Consider the following 19,925-nt stretch of genomic DNA (forward strand, 5'->3'; position numbering starts at 1 on the left):
TCTGAAAGCTGTTGTAGGGAATGCGGGGTTAAGCCGCTAGTCATGGAAACTTTTCAGGCAAAGGAAAAGCAAAAGGGAACAAAGAGAATCCAAGCTAAGGGACATATTTGGAAATAGCAACATGCTGGAGGTCCGACTTTTAAAGTTAATAGATTTCCTGCTTTTCTTGAGCATCTCCTGGCCTAAAGTTCCAAGCCTGGTGCTCAGTGCCCATTGAGCTTGGTTTCAGCTCCATTTACGTCTGCTAAAAAAAGTCTCCTAGTTCTCACTCTTGATCTAAATAAAGGAGGTCCTGCTGAGAGATAGTAAAGAGTTTCCAATAGTTGCTAACTTTTTCATTAAAAAAAAGGTTGCCATTTTAGGAGCTTGACCACTTTCTAGAGGTCACTTTTGTAACAAATCCTGGTTCTTAGCAGTTGATGTAACCGATTGGTAAACCGAGACAGAAGAACCAACTAACAGCTTTTAAAAGGAAAACACAATTTTAATAGCAAGAGCTTAAAAAAAAGACAATTAGAATAACACACAGAAAAGGGAGTCAGGTTTGGCCTTCTTCAGCTGGTCATCCACCAGTAGCAGAGGCAAGGGGAGAGGTCACTGAAAGACAGAAGCAAAATAGCTCTTGAACACCAGCTCAGGCCATTTCTCCTTCTTTGCTTCTAAATCAGCATTCTAAGCAATACAGGTATTCCACACCATAATTACCCAGGGGTCACTAGTCTCTTATCCACCCCACCCCCACCAGTCAAATAAAACAAGCAGGCACACCACTTTCCAAGGGGTCCTGGGTAAAAGGTATGACCCAGGAAATTTAATCTTGGCCTTGGAAAGCACATGCAGCTTCAAGAGGATGTGGGATAGAGTGCCATCTGTAGCTCTCACCACCAGGGTAAACATATTCAGAATAGACACCAAGTCAACGGGCTCAGCGGAAGGGAAGCCAGGAAGAGGGAATAAAGGTGGCTGGAGTGCAAGAGGGAGCTCTTGGCATAACCAGCTATCAATCAAGTGTGCTGGAAGAGCTGTGTTACTGTTGGGGGTGAGAGAAACCAGAGAGGGCTGCCCCCTTGAATCCGCTACATCATACCTGGCAGGTCACTCTTGGGTTTCCATGCTCTCTTCCTCCTCTCCGGTAGCAGTCTCTTCCTGGTTCTCTTCCTCCTCTTCCCCTTCCTTCTTCTCAGGTGGTTTCTCGTATGCTTTCTCTGACGGGGTCACGATCACGCCTTCCCAGGTAGACATCTCAGTAGCCAGGTCTGCAAAACAAGCAATGTTCCAGGGTGGTGGCGAGCCAGGTAGTTAAGCCTGTACAACCAACACTGCACTAGAGCAGGAACCTTTGGCCCTCCAGATGTTGCTGAACTACAACTCCCAGCAGTTTTAGCAATCATGACCACGAATGAGGGGAGTTGTAGTTCACCTGTAGGGCCATGGGTTCCAAATACCTGGGCTAAGTGCACCGAGAAATGAGCAGCCGAGGGCCAGCATGCAATCCTATGCTCGTCTTAATTCTGAATTTAAGTCATACCAAGTTCAATGGGGGTTACACTCAGGATAAATGTGATTAGGAATGCTGTTTGATGCTGCTGACAAGCCATCTGTCGGCCATGGCACATCTCCCCTAAGATGACTCTCCTGTTGGATTTTCACTGCCTATTTCTAAACATCTTTCACCTCAACTACAGCCAAAGGCTGCAACGTAGCAGAATAAAGTGTGGCTTTATTCCTGTTTTGTTGACCACCCAATCCCTCTAGCGCAAGACTTGGAGCCAATATTTTAATACCTGAGGCTGCTGCTGCTCACTTGTCTAGAGGTAAAGACTAGTTACTTCCTTGATTACAATAACTGAGTGATAATGTGTGCCAGTGCCCCCATTCCTTATTTTTATTTATTTAGAATATCTGCACCCCGATTTTTGGCCAAAAAGATTCTCAGATTGGCTTATGTACAATCAGTTAAAACAAGACAGACCCTGCCTGCATGCTTGCAATTTAAAGGAACACTGCACACAAAGGGGCGGCAAAAAGCTTGGGCACCGATTCTTAAACAGTTGTTTTTATAATGGCCAGCTGGCCCAGTTCAGGGGTAGGAGGCACCTGATGGAGCAAGGGAGTGAGAGCCCTGCTTCCTATCTGCCATGGAAACACCTGCTCCCAGGTGACAGCTGAGGGAGAGGACGCCTGATGGAGTAGGCCTATCCCAGCAAAACTTTGAGAGAGCCCCGCTTTCCATCTGTCTTTCCAACATAGGAACCTGCCTTATACCAGTGAGACACTTGGGTCCATCTAACTCTACTGTCTACTCTGACTGGCGTTCTCCAAGGTTTCCGTCTGGAGGGTGTCCCAGCCCAACAAGGAGATCCCGGACATAGGCTCCAGCCACTGAGCAACAGCTCCTTCCAAGAGCTCCTACTTACAGTTGGCATCTCCTTCTTGCCCGAGGATCTTCCGGTACCCGCCATGAGAGAGAATGCGGACCAGGGTTTGGGCTGTGTAGCAGACCATGTCCTAGATGGAAAGAGAAAGGCCAGTCACACATCGTCCCCTCCCTGCACTTTCAGGACCTCTTCAAGGCTTCTCTGGGCTGCAAATCCACCTGCACAGCACGTTTCTCTCTGACCGACAGCAAGGGCACACACACTTGCCTCTTAAAACAGTGCAGGACACACAGTAGTTGAACTTCATGCTTCTGTAACCTGCAAAGCATCTTAAAGCATGTGTGAAACCTATGGGCCCATCTCTAAACTCTGACAATCCTATGCAGGCATTTTAGCCATGAGGATTAGAATTATTTATAGGAGGCCAAAATCTGCTGAGAAACTGGAGGCGTGCTCATCTTGCTCCAGAAAGTATTTGAATAATTCTTTCACAAAGTTTACTTTGAAACAGCCCTGGCAGGCAGGCCAATGTTATTAAGAGTAGAGGCCTGGCTAAAGCCTTTCAGCTCATGTTTATAGCCACTATATCAGCAATGGTCCTCTATGTGGTGTTGAGCTCCCATAAGCCCCAGAAGGGCCAGTGGCTAGGAATGTGAGGTGGAAGTCCAGCAGCATTTGGAGGGCCACGGGATCCCCACCCCCTTTCCCAGACACATATCTCAACCAATCAGGGATCACATATCAATGTGCATGCAGATGTAACTGGTGTATGTGGATCACGTGGCCCTGCAGATGTTGATGGGCTCCCAACTCCCATCAGCCCCAGCCAGCATGGCCAACGGTCAGGGACGACGTTGAGTTGTGGTTCCAAGAACACTTGGAGAGCCACAGGTCCTCAACCCTTCTTGTATCTTCTTGTACAGGTGTCCCCCTCACCTAAATCCTTGCACTATATGGTGTATCAGTTGAAGGAGGGGAACGGGTTACCTGCTGCTCCAGGGTCATAACTGTGTGGACTCTGAAGTTCCCACTCTCACAGGGGTCAGTGATGCCGACAGAGCCAGGAAGGAAGAGCCCAGCGGCCAAGATCTGAAGGCAGCGCCTGCAAAGAAGCAACAAGATTAGTAATAATAATACCCCCGCCATGTAGCATTTGGAAGACACGAATTCTCTTCTCCCCCCCCCCCCGAATTTTAAAAGTGTTTTGACTATACCTGTAGGCGACATTGAGAGCCAAGGGCTGCCGTGTGGGGTTGTTCATCACAGCATAGTGTCCCTAGAACCAAAGAGAAGAGCAAATAGTAAAGCTTTGTTTTCTCCATCTTGCTTCCCCAGTTACTGGCAGTACAATTCTGTCTGTGTTGACTTGGGAAAGGATTCCAACTAAATTCAGTTGGGCTTACTAAGAAGATAGTTCAATGTTTTATTTCATTAAGCACTGGCAGCCTCGTACCAGGAGCTGCTCAGGAATTTTAGGAAACAAATGAAGACCAGTGGAGTTTTGAAATCAGTGGTTTGGCAAGGTTCAGTCTGCCATCTTGATTCAAAATGGCATCCAACTGGATCCAAAGGTTATTGAAAAGCTGCTAATTGATCTCAGGAGACACCATGCAGCAGTTTGGTTCCACTGCCTTAAGAGGTGTCCAAATGCACAGCACACAACTTTCCAATACATATATAGTAAATATGTTGTCACTGTTTCCTTCCATGCAGAATATTTATATTTGCAGGGGAGAAAAGATAAGTTAAGGAGCACCTCAATCTTATGCAATTACCTGCAAATGAAAAACAACCCTTCTAAGTATGCACTACATTATGGATTAAATTATTCAGGAGACTGTCTTTGACCCAATGGAGTCTCCACATTCATTTCCTGTTTCTCCATCGTCTCTGCCTTAACTGTTTTAAATTCATGATTTTTTTTTAAAAAAAGGTCTGTCCTAGTTCTGATCTACAACTTCAAAGTGTTGGGGGGATGCAGATCACTGCCAAGCTTCTCTCATCCACAAAAGCAGGATGCTTGAATGTTTTGATCAAGAAAGCATTACATGATGCAGCCACCATTAGAAAATCAGCCCACATTGGAAGCCAAGCACCTGCCCTTGATCTCTCCACATACCAGCAGGTCAAGAATCCAGGGTGTGAGGGGGTCAAAGCCTGGGAACCGCATCCTGAGGTCCTTCAGCAGACGGATCAAGACTTTCACTCTGAAAGAAGGTAACAATGTCACCCCCAGAACAACCATCTATCTATCTATCTATCTATCTATCTATCTATCTATCTAATCTAATCTATCTATCTATCGTGTTGTTGATACTATCCTTGTTGTAAAATGATGTGTTTTTGTGTATTTGTTTTGAATTGGCTTGTGGATTGTAGCCATGTTTTATTTATTTGAACCATGCTTGGGGGAGGGTGGGGGTTGGGATCAAGCAGTTTATAACTTTTCTAAAACAAATGGTGGTGATGGTTTTCTCTAGAATACTGGACTCTGTACTACTAAAGAGGAGGGTGTCCATTGGTGGATTAGCCACAAAAGCTACATGAAATCTCCATTTAGAGGCATTTACCTCTGAATGCCATCTGCAAGGGGGCAAATTCTGTGTGTGTGTGTGTGTGTGTGTGTGTGTGTGTGTTTGGCTTCTGTCTTCATATTCTACATGTGGGCTTCCCAGAGATATCTGGTGAGCCACTCTGCAAAATAGGATGCTGGACTAAACTGAATTTTGGACTAAATTTTGGTCTGATCCAGCAAGGCTACTCTGCTCTTATGCCAGCTTAAGGGATCCAAATGCAAAGGCATGAATCTTGGGCAAGCAGCACTAGAAGGGAGCACATCTACACAAAGGACACCTCATCCTTGTGGCTCAACTGCCCCCATGCCAAACACCAGAGAATTAGGAGGAAGCTCACTGTGAATAGACATGCCCCCAAGATATGGGAGTTCTGCCAGGGGTTAGTACCTGGACCAAGAGCACCAGAAGGAAGCAGCTGGAGCAAGTCTAAACTCAGAGATGCATCAAAACCTTGCTGTTTCCCAGTGTAAGAGCTAAGGTTGACCCTAGTCTGCCTTAGGTTTTACAGATTGGGGAGCTTCCTCCCTTGTGTCCTTCCACAAGGGCAGAACCTTTTTGAGCCTGAGGGCCGCATTCCCTTCTGGTGGGCGGGGGCAGAGGCAAAAGTGGGTGGAGCAACAAATGTAAATGTAACCTTTATACCATATGTGACCATTATACTGTAAGGTTAGTTTATTGCACACACCTCTCTGTCCTTCATGCAGACAAGCAAGCGACATTATCAGAGATCAAGGACACACTGTAGGTGGGTGTGGGTTTTATTTTAAAAAAACCCCACATTGGTGGCAAAAGCAAGGCTAGGAGGCTTGGAGGGCCACCTCTGCAGGAGGAAAGGTGGCTCCCCAGGCACAAAGGGAGACAGACTTACGTGGACTGAGACGCATTTTCCTCAAACCAGCGAGCGTGTCGGATAGCTGCCAGAGCACTCTGAAGCACTTTGATATCCACTGGTGAGCGGAGAGAAGACGACAGAAGTGGCGGCATTAGGAAAACTCTGTTCAGCAGGGAAACACTCCTGCGTTCTATGCTGGGCACACACACCTCAACCCAATAAAAACAGCACACAAGGCCCTCTGGGCAAGTTGCTCTTTTCTACTCTTCTACCAAAATCACAACCTATTTAAGCAAGGTCAACCTCCATCCATCCTGCCCTTCCCCCTGCCTCTCCACTGCAGAGAAAACAAACTGCCTGGATTTCCTTACGGTGCAGCTCAGGATCCAGCTTGCGGAGGTTGGGGGGCACAGTGGTTATAAGAATCTTCACTGTTGCGTCTGCAGAACTGATTTCGAAGCCGGTGTCATTGGTGAGCATGGTCAGTACTAAGGGGAGAAAAAATCAGGGATGAAATAAGCCAAGAAGTGACTGAAGAGTAGCTACAGATCTCAATGCTTGGTGAGATTTCTCTCTGTATTGTGGACCAGATAGTACTCTGGACCCCAGTAGTGAATCTTGCTCATATCAGTGGTCCTTCAGATGTTGCTGGACTCCAACTCCCAGCAGCCCAAGCATGGCCAATTATAAGAGATGATGGGACTTGCAGTCAAGCAGTATCTGGAATGCCACAGTCTTCCCATCCCAAATCCAGCCAACTGCATTTGAGGCAAAAGACGTGTTTTCCTGAGGCGGCTCAAGTGTTCATTTGTTTCCTGGCTGTGCCACTAGCATATACCTTTCCCCCTGGGGTTATTTTGCTTGGAATGCAGCACTGAGAGTGCTGATGCACAGAACGGGGCAATGGCAGACAAAACATGTTGCTCACTTTCAGCAGGATCCTGCGTCCTCAGGCTTTCCACAACTTTGTTTCCCAAGGCGGCAACAGCTTCCACTGTGGATGGAAGCAGAAGTCAAAATTCATTGCAGAAGGCTCCATTAGAACACACTCCCCACCCCCCTCTGCCATTTTCCCTTCCCTTTGCAAATACGAAAACTTACATGTGGGCAAGATTTTCAGGATCACAACTAGATCAGCCACATTGTGGCCAGTCATCATGGTTCCTTTCTTGTAGGATCCCACTTGGCGAACCTCTTCGATTTGCTGGTAAGGCGAGAGAGATGTACACATAAATATGCTGTTCAGATCTTGCGAAGTTGGCCCACAAAGCCTCCAAGCCCACTGCCCTTCTCTCTTGAAAAGTACATAGAGCTAAAAAAAGGAATCTGGAAAAGTGACACTCTTTCCCACTTCCTCTTTCAGCTCTATGTTTTTTACATGCTCAGAGCCTGTCACTTTTGGGGTGGCTGATCCGGGGAGTGGGAAGAGAGATGAACGAAGAGGATGGTGCCCACAGCACTTGCCCAGAAATTCAAATGTGAACTTTAAAGAAGCTTTTGCCTGTGACACTCTGAAATCTAGGCTAGAGGGACTGATGTGATCCTGCCGGGAGGCTGGCTCAGCAGAGATTCTGTTTCAATCCCAGTTTGGCAATTGTGTCTACTGAGAGAAGTTTCACAGCAAAGCACAACCCTTCAGATGAAAACACATACTCTCTTGATAAACACGAGTATTCTCCTAATGTCTTCTCAGTGAGGACTGACTCACCACTTCAAATGTTCCTGGAGCCACAATCAAGTTGTCAATCACATTGTTGATCTTGGTCACCAGAGAGAGGATAGAAGCCTAGTACAGAAGGGGGAAATGGAGTAGTACGTGGCAATTTGTTTATTACCTGATTTATATACCGTATTTTAATGTGCAATTGGCCATTCAAGGCAGCTGTGCAAAATTTAACATATTAATAAATAAAACATCCAATCAAAACCACAAATTGCACAATAGCAGTTAACTGTTTCCTTTCCTCCTCAAGAAAAAAATGTGCCCTTCATATTACAATGTCTAATGTAAAAAAGACAAGACTATGTTTGTATATCAAGGAAAGACTAGGAGATTTGGTAACTTTGTTATTTCGGGAATAATTTAAAACTTAAATTCAGGAATGTGGCATATTTTTTGAGAATGGGTCGTGAAAGGCCTCTAAGAAATTGTAGGCGATATGACATTTAATAACGATTACTGCTTTCAATTTTTATCTCAAAGAGCATTACTGCCTTATAACTTATTATTGTTTTATTTTAACACCTAAACAGAGGTCTGAACACCCCTATGTAGGAAAAGCAACTGAATAATTTTATCCAGGTTTCCTCTCCCATTCCACCTCCTTGACAGAAACCTCTTAATTCTACCCGGGAGAGTGCAGCAATCATGCAGGACACACCTGTTCAGCAGAAGTGGGAGCAAGGTCCTGATTTCTCTTTAGCAAGGCTTCACTGAAGGCAGTCTCATCTGGGGCTGGTTTCACACGGGGGAAAGCCATTTCGCACTGAAGGAAGGAAGGAAGGAAGGACATCTTTATGAAGACTTTGACACACACACACACACACACACACACACACACACACACTGCACTATATTCATCCTCAGTGGTCCCATTTAGTCACTGTTCATATATGTGCTTTTACCACCAAACAGCAATCTGTGCAAGTGACGCAGCCACCAACAACAAGCAGGTATTGAACAAACAGGACAGTTTTTGTTTTTTAAGGCAAGGTAGGGCCTCCAATTTGATCTCACCCATCTCTTCATGTGTACTTATGTGTGGGTCTAAAAGTCTGATTCCTACTCCAAGGCATTACAAAAATTGATGTCAACCCTGGGCACTACTTTTTTCCTAGCATATTTTGAGAATGCAGGTGCACCATTTCGTGGCTGTATCTGGAAAGCTTCCACAGTCTCCAATCTCGCAGCTTGCTGGGTTGATTTTTAGCTTCCCAAGAATAACTTCTCAAACTTAAGACTGCCAGTCACATTCAAAACCACCTGTCAGGCCTACTCACCACATAGAAGTCAAAAGGGATGTGAGGCACAAAGGGCCGGAACCTGAAACATAGGAAAGTGAGCTTTGATTTTGCTCTTGCCAGATTTTACAGTACATTCAATAACTACCTCACTGGTTTGATCATGTTCTTTAGCTTATCCTGACTTTACTTACGGGATGTTATAAGGAAGAAGGATGTGAAGCTGACACCAAGAGCCTATGTGTCATTATTCAGCCCCAGTATATTCAATGAGTTACTCCCAAGTAGGCACACTTATGCTTGGGAGGAAGCCACAGCAGCAGAACCAATGAGGTTTTCCACCTAGAAAACTTGGCCATCTAAACCATAGTGTGTTCTGTCTACCAAGACACACTGTTTCAGTTGTTCCATTTTGGCCTTGTATGGATGGAAATGTCTCCTGTCTGAACGCCTGCCTGCTTCCAGTCACTGCTGCCAAAACTTTGCTGAACAGACCAGTGGGCTTCCTTCAGTATTCCCTGAAGAGAACCCTGCCTGAAACCCTGGACAGCAGCTGCCAGTTAGTGGAGACAATACTGAGCAGGTAGATGGACCAATGGCCCTGCACAATATAGGGCAGTTTCCTGTGCTTGTGCTGCTAGAAATGGACAGGCGCCTAACTTTGTGAGGGACTTACCCACTGCCAGGACCACCCCGAGAACCAAAGCGTCCGCCACGACCACGGCCCCTGTCACCCCTGAAAGAAATCATGGGGGAAGAAGAGGGGGGGGGGAGTCATGAGCCACAAGCAAGAGCCACAATCTGCTATCAGCTGTTCCCAGAGGTTTGGTTCCTTACACCCTCTCCCCCCCCCATTTACATTAAGCATTGGGCAACTGGTGCCCTCCATCTGGAAGCCCATCATTCATGACTATTGTCCATGTTGGCTGGAGCTGATGAGTGTTGGAGTCTATCAACATCTGCTGGGTTGCAGGGTCCTCATGTGTAGGGCTGACAATACCAGGTTGGGCAGACCAACGGTTATCCTAAGTTCACTTCCTTCTGCTAACCAGTCAAGTCACACATGCCTTTCGAAGCTCAATAATACCCAGGCCACCCAAAGCCCCAAGCCCAACCTGCTCTTGTTGTGAAGACTATCTCCCCATTATCTGCTGACTGCAGAGAGGTAGACTGCATCTGCCCCTGGAAGTCCCACCTTCAGCTACCTCACCCCTCCCTGTTACCAGTATCTAATGTAGAGAGGGTAGATTACTTCAGTACATGGAGGTCCACCCTTTGGCTACCCTGTTTCTCCCCACCCTTTCAGAGAAGTAGACTCCTTCTGTACCTGGGGGTCCACCCTTTGGCTGTTGTATCTCTCTCTCATAGGAGGGCAGTGGTGTCCACCAACTTGGATGGCTATAAAAATGAATTTGGCAAATTCATGGGAGAAGGAAAGTAGCTATGATGCCTCTGAATGCCAGTGGCCAGAAAGGGAGAGGTGGCTATTTGTGTTGGGGTCATCCTGTTTGTCTGCTTCCCTTTGGGGCAGCTGGTTGTGCACTGTGGGAACAGGATGCTGGACTAAGTTGGGCCATTGGGACCTGATCCAGCAGCCGGGCTCTTCTTCTGTTCATAGAACAGTGGCAGTTAGAAGGGAGCATCCAGGGGCATCTAGTCCAACCCCTGTTGGAATCTCGAGTCCTGCCCTCCAGAGCAGGAGAAAACAATCTCGCTCCATCTTCCATGTGTCCTTAAGAGGGGCAACGGGAATTCCATCTTTAGCCATCCTGTCCTTCCCCGTTACAGTATATGGCACTTGGCAGGGGGATAGGGCAGGCGGACGACAGCTGGAGGTGGAGCTTCCAAGTGCAGAAGCAGTCTATCTCTCTCGCGCGCGCACTCCCATATTCAGGTAGAAAAGCAGACTCCTTCCGTCCCTGGAGGTTCGGGGGTTTCCTTGTCCTGCTTATTGAACAGTACGCCCCAAATAAGCGCCAGCCCCACAAAAAGTGAGCGCCCGCCTTGACCCCCAATCCTTCCATTCCCCTCTCCCTGCCCCCAATTCCCCTCCCCCACCCACGTGCTAGCCCCTCCCCCATTTCTCCCCACTCCCGTTACTCGCCTCATGATTTCGACGAGCAATAACCGTCGCTGATCCTCCGGCGTTTAAAAAAAGGAAACGGTGCGGCGAATGAGGGGATTTGGGGGGGTGGAGCGGAGGAAATATGAAAGAAAAGCCGCCCGGCCTACACTTGCGCCCGCCGCTCTGCACACCTCGCAACAAGCTGCACCGCTATTGGTCCCCTTAGGCAGTAGCAGCCGCCGTTATTGGCTGCCGCCGCGGCTCCCCTCCTTCAGCCAATCCTGTCCTCGCGTCCCACAGTGGCTTCCCGCCCGCGTCTTAGCTTCCGTCATCTCATTGGTTCATTTGGACCGTCTGTCATTCGGAAGACAAGCGCACGGCCCGCGAGCGGCGAGCCAATGACAAAGTTGGCAGCGGGAAGTGTGACCAGTAGGGCAGGGCTTAGTGGGAGCGGGAGGGGAGGAGGGACCGCGCAATGGGAGGTGGGGAAGGCGCATGTGCGGTTTCTGGGCAGCGGAGGTCTTTGGAGACCGCTAGAGGGCGAGAAGGAGGCCGAAAGAGGCGAGCGAAGAGGGAGACAATAGTGCTTATTGCGCACGCGCAGAACATTGTGCGGCAGTTATAGAGCATCAGTGAAGCTTCTTCCTTGCAAGCAGCAGAGTGGCGCAGCGGAAGCGTGCTGGGCCCATAACCCAGAGGTCGATGGATCGAAACCATCCTCTGCTAGCCCGGTATTTTTAAAATTAGTGCGATTTGGTTTATTTTAATGAAAATATTTAAATTAAATTTTAAAAAATCTTATGAAGCTAACGCAGTACCATATTTTGCAGCAGATTACTAAAACCCAGCATGGGATTATCAAAACCAGATAAATATTCTTTCCTTTTTTTGGTAAGTGTTATGTTGATTTCAGTTACAGGTAGGTAGCCGTGTTGGTCTGACTGACAGTCGAAACAAAATTAAAAAATTCCTTCCAGCAGCACCTTAGAGACCAACTAAGTTTGTCATAGGTATGAGCTTTCGTGTGCATGCACACTTCTTCATACCTATGACAAACTTAGTTGGTCTCTAAGGTGCTGCTGGAAGGAATTTTTTTATGTTGATTTCAGTCCTTCTCTCCTACAATTTTTACCCATATATCAGGAACATAGAAAGCTGCCTTATACTGATTCGGACCATTGGTCAGTCTAGATCTCCTGGGGTCTTTCCCAGCCCTTCCTGGAGATGTCAGCAATTAAACCTGCCGCCTACATGCAAAGTAGATCTCTACCTGTTGAGCTACAGCCTTTAGTATACAGTCAGAGGCGATCCCATTGCAAGATTCCAGCTGCGAACATAGGCTGGAACAAGTCCCATCCCAACTCTACAATTCTACAACTCTCTTTTATAATTATTAAGTTTTTTTAAAAAAATATATCCATAACCTTAACCAATTAATTTCAAACTTCAAATTGGTTATGCATTTGTCTTATAATTTGACCTCCCACCTTCCCTTCCATCCTGTTTTCATAGCCATCCCTTTTATCTGTTGTGTAATACCGTATCACAATTTTCACCCGATACCTATTCCTCAATTACATCACACATTTCATCCTATATACCGGTGTGATCATTTTTTCCCATTGCTCAGTTTTCAAATACCGCCCGCACTTTCAATTGGTTGTTATATTCAATCAATCAACCTTTATCAATCAAAGGTTGTTCTATTCTACAACTCTCGTTGTGTGTTCTTTTTTACCTGAGCTGGTACATGCTGGAGCAGGCAAGGGAGAAAGGATTCTTCAGTCCTACAGGTGGCGGTGTTGTCCTTCAGATGGTCAAACTCGCATTCGGTGCTCACCTGTTGAGCATAATGCTAGGCCCCTACTTTTGAGGCATGTGGAGAGCAAGGCACTCTGAATGGGCTCCCTAAGACCTTTTGGACCCCTATGCTGCCTTACCGGGTCAGTATTTTCATTATAAAATGGAAAATTGAAGAAGATGAAACTTTACAGAAAAGTATGAAATAGCCCAGATATCAAGGTAGTGTTTATTGGGGTGCTATCCAGGTGTTTAGTCATGCTTGATTATCGTCTTCCAAAGCAACAACTCTATTCCAAACTTAGAAATGGAAAGCGCAATGCTGGTGGTCAACAAAAGAGGTTTAAAGACTCTCTCAAGGCAAATCTTTAAAAATGTAGTATAAACACAGACAACTGGGAAACACTGGCCTGCGAGCGCTCCAATTGGAGAACAGCCTTTACCAAAGGTGCTGTGGGCTTTGAAGACACTCGAACTCAGGACGCAAGGGAGAAAGGTGCTAAGAGGAAGGCACGTTTGGCAAATCCACACTGTGATCAACATCCCGCCCGGAAACCTATGCCACCACTGTGGAAGGACGTGTGGGTCTAGAATTGGCCTGCACCAGGCATAGGCAAACTCGGCCCTCCAGATGTTTTGGGACTACAATTCCCATCATCCCTGACCACTGGTCCTGTTAGCTAGGGATGATGGGAGTTGTAGTGATCAACATCCCGCCCGGAAACCTATGCCCCCACTGTGGAAGGACGTGTGGGTCCAGAATTGGCCTGCACCAGGCATAGGCAAACTCGGCCCTCCAGATGTTTTGGGACTACAATTCCCATCATCCCTGACCACTGGTCCTGTTAGCTAGGGATGATGGGAGTTGTAGTCCGAAAACATCTGGAGGGCCGAGTTTGCCTATAACCGGGCCTCCACAGTCACTTACAGATTCATTGCTAAAACCGTGTTTATGGAAGACAATCTTAACGGCTACGAGGGATCGCCGAAGAAGAAGAAGAAGATGAAGAAGGTCGTGCCCACAACTTCCTCCAAAGAACCTTGGGAACTGTAGTTTAGGAGGACGAGATGACTTCTGGCATGCACCCTTCCAATGCTAAAATTCTCTGGATGCCTCCAGGGTGCTCTGCAAAAGTGGGAGGTCAAGGAGGGCTCCTTCCAGGGCACTCGGTTTGTGGCTTATCGCCCTGATCAGTGTGTTCGGCTTGGAGACATTCCTTGCCATGTTTACTCAGAGGTAAAGTCTGTTTGCCACAATTTAACTTCCCCAGATAACGGCCATAGCTGCCAAGTTATCCCTTTTTTACAGGGATTTTCCCTTATGCTGAATAGGCTTCCTCGCGAGAAAAGTGAAAACTTGGCAGCTATGATAACGGCGCCTTGCAGCGCAGCCCTCTGAAGTTGAGAGTCAGCATTTCACCCAGTCCAGGGGCAGGAAACTTTTTCCAGCCTGAGGGCCAAATCTGCTCCTAGGCAGCTTTCCGGGGGCCGCACCTCTTAGGTGGGTCAATGGGTGTGACTGTTACCTTTGCATAGAAAGCTCCGAGTTGTCATGTTTTGCATAGAGAGGCTGGGGTGTGTGTAGTGGTTAGACTAGGACCCAAGAGAGGCTAGGGTTCAAATCCTGCACTCCACCATGAAGCATTCTGGGTGTGACCTTTGGCCAGTCTTCTCTCTCTCTCTCTCTCTCTCTCTCTCTCTCTCTCTCTCTCTCTCTCTCTCTCTCCTTACCTGCTTCACAAGATTGTTGTGAAAAATCATAGAATTGGAAGGCACCCTGAGGGTCATCTAGTCCAACCCCCTGCAATACAGGAATCTTTTGCCCAGTGTGGGGCTCAAACCCTCGCTGGGGTTCTTGTGAAGCCAAAAAAAAAAAGGAAAAAAGAATGGGGGAGAGAAATCACACAGGCAGCCTTGAGCTATTTGGAGGAGCAGCAGGATGAAAACCTGTTGATGTGAGATCTGTCTCGGTAAAATGAAGCTTCAAATTGCTTGATGCCACTGACAGGATCTTTCTTCTTCAAAATTGCACAGTGTGCCTGGCGCTCATTTGGAATGCTAATAACATTCATAGTACATCAACAGTGTTCTTTGATTCGTCCCAAGTTAAAATATCGCTACTACCGGTTTATTATTATTAATTACAAGAACAACAATAACTCTTGTTATTACTCTATTTATTTATTTCTTATTGAATTTAGGTCCACACCTTCCTACTTATGGAGCCCAGGGTGGCAGACCTAGACTCATAGAATTGTAGAGTTGGAAGGGACCCTGAGGAGCATCTAGTCCAACCCCCTGCAATGCAAGAATCTCAACACACCCAACCTTTGGAACTCCCTTCCCATTGACATCAAGCAGGTGCCTTCACTGTGCTTTTTTTTTTTTTGCCGCTGGCTAAAAACATTTTTTTCCATCAGCCTACCCAGATTTATTACTAGTTCAAAAAAAATGTGTGTGTGTTTTAATAGTTGTTTTAATCCCCAATAATTTTACTGTTTTATTCCTTTTGCAAACCACTTGGAAGTTTTTTCCACCCCCGAGTGGTATATAATTTTTTATGAAACGAATAAACAAAATGTGCAATTAAAAAAACCCTAAGGGCAAACTGTTTCAAACATTTCAGCATATAGTGACATTAAAAAAACAATCTAAAAACAATGGCAATTGATTTAAAAGAGAACGGCTAATAATAACAAGAGGGAAGGATTTAAAAAATCTCGGCTCTCCTCTCTCACGCTGCCTTATTGTTCCTTGACATTTAGCTGAGCGCTTCATCTGTTGCTTCCGACGTATTTCTTTGCATTCCCGACTTGTAGGTATGTTTCCCTTCACTTTAATTAAACCGCCTGGGGACTCTGCATATTAAGCGGCATATAAATATTGGCGGCAGTGGCGACGGCAGCGATGTCCGGACTTGAAATCCCGCAACCCGTGGGTCCTTTGCTGGGCGATCTCTGTTTGGAAAAATCCTGTGTGCCTGCTTTTAATGGCAAGGAGAGGGAGCGGGGGGTGGGGTGTCGCGGGCAGGAAGGAGTTAAGGCGCCTTGTCGGTGGTGCTGATGATCGCAGCCGCCCTGTCATTGAATGAAGAGAAGAAGAAGGAAAGAGGCAACTCGGGGACCTTGCAGTTAGATAAACCTCTGCTCCTCTCTCTCCACTCCAGGCTGAGTTACGGCAAGGAAGGCAGCAGGCAGAGGCAGGCAGTGGCGGACGCAAACTCAACACAACTTCTTGGGGAGCAGAGATTGGCTCCAGCGTGGGGCAGAAGCCGGCCGTGGGGTGGTGTTCTTTTTTTGCACCGCAGGAGAGGAGAAGAGGAAGAGTTTGCGGAGAGGCGGAAGGGAAAGGGTCAAGCGCCAAAATGCGGGGAGCTGGCAAGGTGGGCATAACTGGGCTGAGCTGGCACGCTTGAAAGATTGGCACGCCTTAGCACAGCACCCCGTGCCACTCTCTGCGGGGTTTTGAAGGGGTGAGGAAGATTCGGGGCAGGTGGGTGCATCGGGGTTGCACCCGGGGCGAGGCCAGGGGATGAAGGCCTGGTGTCATGGCGGCAGTGGGGTGGCCCTCTGCGGGCTGTGGCTCTGCCCGGGGAAGCCCCTGAAAGTGGCGTCCCCCCACGGCCTGGCATTTGTGTGCTGGATCCTAGTGGCCCTCTCTCAGCTGGGCCCGGCACGTGCAGCCAACTTGACCATCGCCGTGGTGCTTCCCGAGCGCAACACCACGTACCCCTGGGCCTGGCCACGGGTGGCACCCGCCATACAGCTAGCCGTCCGCAAAGTCAATGCTCGGCCGGACCTGCTTCCGGGCTACACCGTCCAGCTGGTCTTTGGAACCAGCGAGGACGAGCACGGCGTCTGCTCGGACAGCCTGGCCCCCATATCGGCCGTCGACCTCCAGATGAGCGCCACCCCAGACCTGTTTGTGGGGCCCGGCTGTGTCTACCCCGCAGCCCCTGTGGCCCGCTTCACCCGCCACTGGGGGCTCCCGCTGGTGACTGCCGGGGCCGAGGCCGTTGGGTTTGCCAACAAGGCCAGTGGATATGCTTTGACCACCCGCACCGGGCCGAGCCACGGCAAGCTGGGCGATTTTGGGGCCTACCTCAACCAGCACTTCAACTGGACGCGCCATGCCATGCTCCTCTACTGGGACAACAAAAACGACGACCGCCCTTGTTTCTTCGCCGTGGAAGGTCTGTACCTTAGGCTGCCAGCCTTGATGAACATGACGATGGAGGACATTCCTTTCTTGGAGGCGAACTACACCGCGCTGATACGCGACATCAAGCGAAAAGCCAGGAGTAAGTACGGAGCCGCTCGGCTATATCCTTGTTCCTCACCTGGGATTTGATTTTCGTACCTGTAGGACTCGCCGGGCGCACTGCGTCCACCTCAGGAGGCAAAGAGGTTCCTTGACAGTACAGTGGAGTGGTTAGAGCGTGGAGACTGGGTTCGAATCCCCGCTCCGCCACAGAGCCCACCGGGTGGGCCAGTTGCTCGATCTCAGCCTGGCCTACCTCTCGGGGTTGTTGTCAGGGCAGAATGGGGAGGGGGCAGAACCCCATGCGCCGCCTCGCGCTCCTTCCTTGGGCAGGTGGGAATGTAGTGGCTGAATGAATCTTCGCATGCCCTCTTTTCGGTCTGTTCTGAGGTGAGCCCAAATCATTGTAAAAATTTGGGTGAAGCTCTGGGTGCCTCTGTGTCCCAGACACTCTGCTCCCTTGATTGAGAGATGGACCGCAGAACCTTTTCCTGGAGCCTCGGAAGTACCCAAAATGAGTACCTCTGGGCATGTGCAGAGATAGAGAACGTTCACAGCTGCTGGGAGCCCAGCTCCTAGGACAAAGGAGACGCGGCACATTCCTGTTTAGAAATGGTTTTGCCATTATCTCCTCCCCACTTTAGCAACTGCCCCCCCCCTCAAGTAAATCATTTTTGGCCACTGCAGATCCCCATCAACAAAACTCCTTGCTCACCTCAGCCCCATTGATTTTCCACTCCAGGTTTCCCTGTTCAATCCCCCTTTCTCCCTCCCCAGGCAAGAATTCTCACCCTGCCTTCTTCCGGGTGAGGCAAACACTGCAGGGACAGCGTTGGCAGAACTGAGCCAACTCCACTGCCATTTTAAACTCTTCTTTTCCCTGTTAGATTTCCTACCTTCATCCCCCACCACCTCAAGTTAAACAGTTTAGGCTTCCCCTTGTCCTCCCTTTGTACGTTTTATAAAATCCCAGCCTCCCTCAAGGAGCTCGGGGCCACTTGCAAAACCCGAACTCGACATTATCCTTGCACAACAGCCCTAAGAGGTAGGTTCAGGGTCACCGAGGGCAAGTGAGGGATTTAATCCGGCTCCTCCCAGCCCGGCCCTGTAAACTGGGGTGGAGAACCTGCGCCTCCAGATGTTGCCAGACTCCGACTCAAGTCAGAGCTGACGGGAGTTGGGGTCTAGCAACCTCTGGAGGGCCCCTGCTCTAACCACTACACCACTCTGCTTCTCCAATGCACTGGCTTATTTTGTAGAATCCACTGCACAGATCCTTTCCTCAATCCTTGGCAAGCTGGGTGGGGGTGGAACTGAAGTTCTCCTGCTGCTGTTTCTTGATGATTGAAGCAGACAAGGAGGCAGAGAGGTCTGGCCGCTTGCTCCTTTTTTCATAAGCCTGTGCTCGCGTCATGTCGAGTGGTGGAATAGCTGAGGGTCGGCGAGGGGAGACCTGCGTAGCTCAGTGGCAGGGCCTTTCCCCTCGCATACAGAAGGTCCCAGGTTCAATCCCCGCATCGCCTCCGGGAAACAGATTCTGCTGGAAGATTCAGGGCAAGTAAAATAAAGTCCTTAGAGTTAAACTGTGGAACTGCCTTCTGCAGGAGACGGCGATGGGCTGGTTTTTAAAGAGGTTTGGACAAATCCAGGAAGCGGAAGGGCTACTAGCCATGGTGCTATGCAGTTGCCAGAAGCCGCTTTAGGAAAGACGGCTCTTGTGTTCGAATCCTGCCTGCGGGCTTCCCACGGGCATTTGGGTGGCCGCTGTGGGAACAGGATGCTGGTCTCGATGCCCTGATCCAGCGGTCTCTTCTTATGTTCTTAAAGGAGCCTTTTACTGGGTTCAGATTGCTGCAGCACCTAGCTCTCTGTAATCTCTACACTGGCTGGCAGCAACTCTCAGGCAGGGAATTTCTCCCAGCCCGACTTGGAGAGGGCGGGATTTGAACCTGGAACCTTCTGCATGCAAGGGGGAAGCTTTGCCCCTGAGCCACATCCCTTCCCCGGCAGCCTGGCTCGGTATAAAGCATTTTCCTCTGTTCCCCAAGCAAAGTAATTAATCCGGTCTCCCACGGGGGTCTCCTGCTGTCCCACTGCGGTAGGTAAGCAAGGAAGGATGTTTCTCGGAAGAAAGCAGCCTCTCCTTGCCTCTTAAATGTGTGCATTTTCAGCGTGTTGGCATGATTCCATTTCAAGAACGCTGACGTCCTCCTATAGGATGCACCTGCTATTGTATTTGTGGGGTCGTTCATTTCCCTAACCAGAATCCGGCTTTGGGGCCACGCTCCTCTTTCGGCCAACGGGCCCTCCTCTGTCATCTGAGCCTCTCTGGTATTCGGAGGTAGACTGCCTCTGAAAATGGAGGCTTTATTTGGAGTCCACACTTAGTTATGCAGGGTGATGGGGGGGGGGACTGCCCTCTGTCGATCTGCGCATAGAAGTGTTTGCAGGGAATGTTTGCCGATTAGCCGCAAGAACCTTGTCGAGTCCGAGAGGCTCATGGTCGGGGGGGGGGGGCAAAGGGGGCACCTCCACACACTCCTTGCCCCCCCTCGGAAAAAAACCCCTGATATAATCAGAGGTAGGCTGCTTCGAGGTTCTCTTTGAGATGATCCTGTCTCATCTCTGCAATTATATCGCCTACCAGAATGTGCCTAGTTAGTTGTATATGCACAGACATATTGTAGCGGTGAGTTCCGTAAGTTAAACCTGCATGGTGCACATGCACAGACATATTGTAGCGGTGAGTTCCGTAAGTTAAACCTGCATGGTGCACATGCTTTTTGTCCGGCGAACCTGTGGATATTTCCAGCCCCCCAACTCTCCGTTGTCATTTGTCGATGTTTCTGTTCTCCCTTTTTTGGATCTGAGCTCGCTGCTCTCTAAAGGAAGTCTGGACCTTCCTTTCCTGACAAGCAGCTGGACACACAAATCTAGGAGCACGCGGCCTGGAGACGGGAGGGCCGGCTTTGCTCTGACCTCTGTGCGCTTTTCCGCATTGGAAGTGTGCGTGCATGTGCGTTTCTGCAAATGCATGGGAGTGTCAAGCTTTG

The 19,925-nt window shown here is 48.7% G+C and overlaps 2 protein-coding genes and 1 non-coding gene across 5 annotated transcripts in view; 2 read left to right on the forward strand and 1 right to left on the reverse strand.

Moving 5' to 3' along the window:
• Window positions 1-463: 463 nt before the first annotated feature.
• On the reverse strand, window positions 464-10,997 carry ILF2 (interleukin enhancer binding factor 2). Its single transcript, XM_035098851.3, has 15 exons — window positions 10,852-10,997; window positions 9,424-9,483; window positions 8,787-8,829; window positions 8,168-8,272; window positions 7,495-7,572; window positions 6,888-6,990; window positions 6,715-6,780; window positions 6,158-6,274; window positions 5,823-5,901; window positions 4,498-4,585; window positions 3,593-3,654; window positions 3,366-3,480; window positions 2,418-2,508; window positions 1,088-1,256; window positions 464-597 (listed from the first exon to the last, which is right to left on the reverse strand). Exons 1-14 carry the CDS (start codon window positions 10,854-10,856, stop codon window positions 1,096-1,098), a joined length of 1,173 nt encoding a protein of 390 aa, XP_034954742.1. The 5' UTR covers window positions 10,857-10,997; the 3' UTR covers window positions 464-597; window positions 1,088-1,095.
• Window positions 10,998-11,466: 469 nt separating this feature from the next.
• On the forward strand, window positions 11,467-11,538 carry TRNAM-CAU (transfer RNA methionine (anticodon CAU)). Its single transcript has one exon. It is a non-coding gene; the product is annotated as a tRNA-Met (tRNA).
• Window positions 11,539-15,031: 3,493 nt separating this feature from the next.
• The window catches only part of NPR1 (natriuretic peptide receptor 1), a 56,545-nt gene continuing 51,651 nt past the window's right edge, over window positions 15,032-19,925 (forward strand). The window contains exons 1-2 of one of the 3 annotated variants that reach the window (XM_088659869.1): window positions 15,863-15,994; window positions 16,805-16,912. In XM_088659869.1, coding sequence (XP_088515995.1) covers window positions 16,831-16,912 — 82 coding nt within the window. In that variant the 5' untranslated portion in view covers window positions 15,863-15,994; window positions 16,805-16,830. Of the gene's footprint in view, window positions 16,913-18,294; window positions 18,431-19,925 lie in introns of those variants that run through there. The other 2 variants (XM_035098153.3, XM_088659871.1) reach the window with 2 other exon arrangements.

Source organism: Zootoca vivipara, chromosome 16 (assembly GCF_965207765.1).
Source record: "Zootoca vivipara chromosome 16, rZooViv2.hap1.1, whole genome shotgun sequence".
Classification (NCBI taxonomy): domain Eukaryota; kingdom Metazoa; phylum Chordata; class Lepidosauria; order Squamata; family Lacertidae; genus Zootoca; species Zootoca vivipara.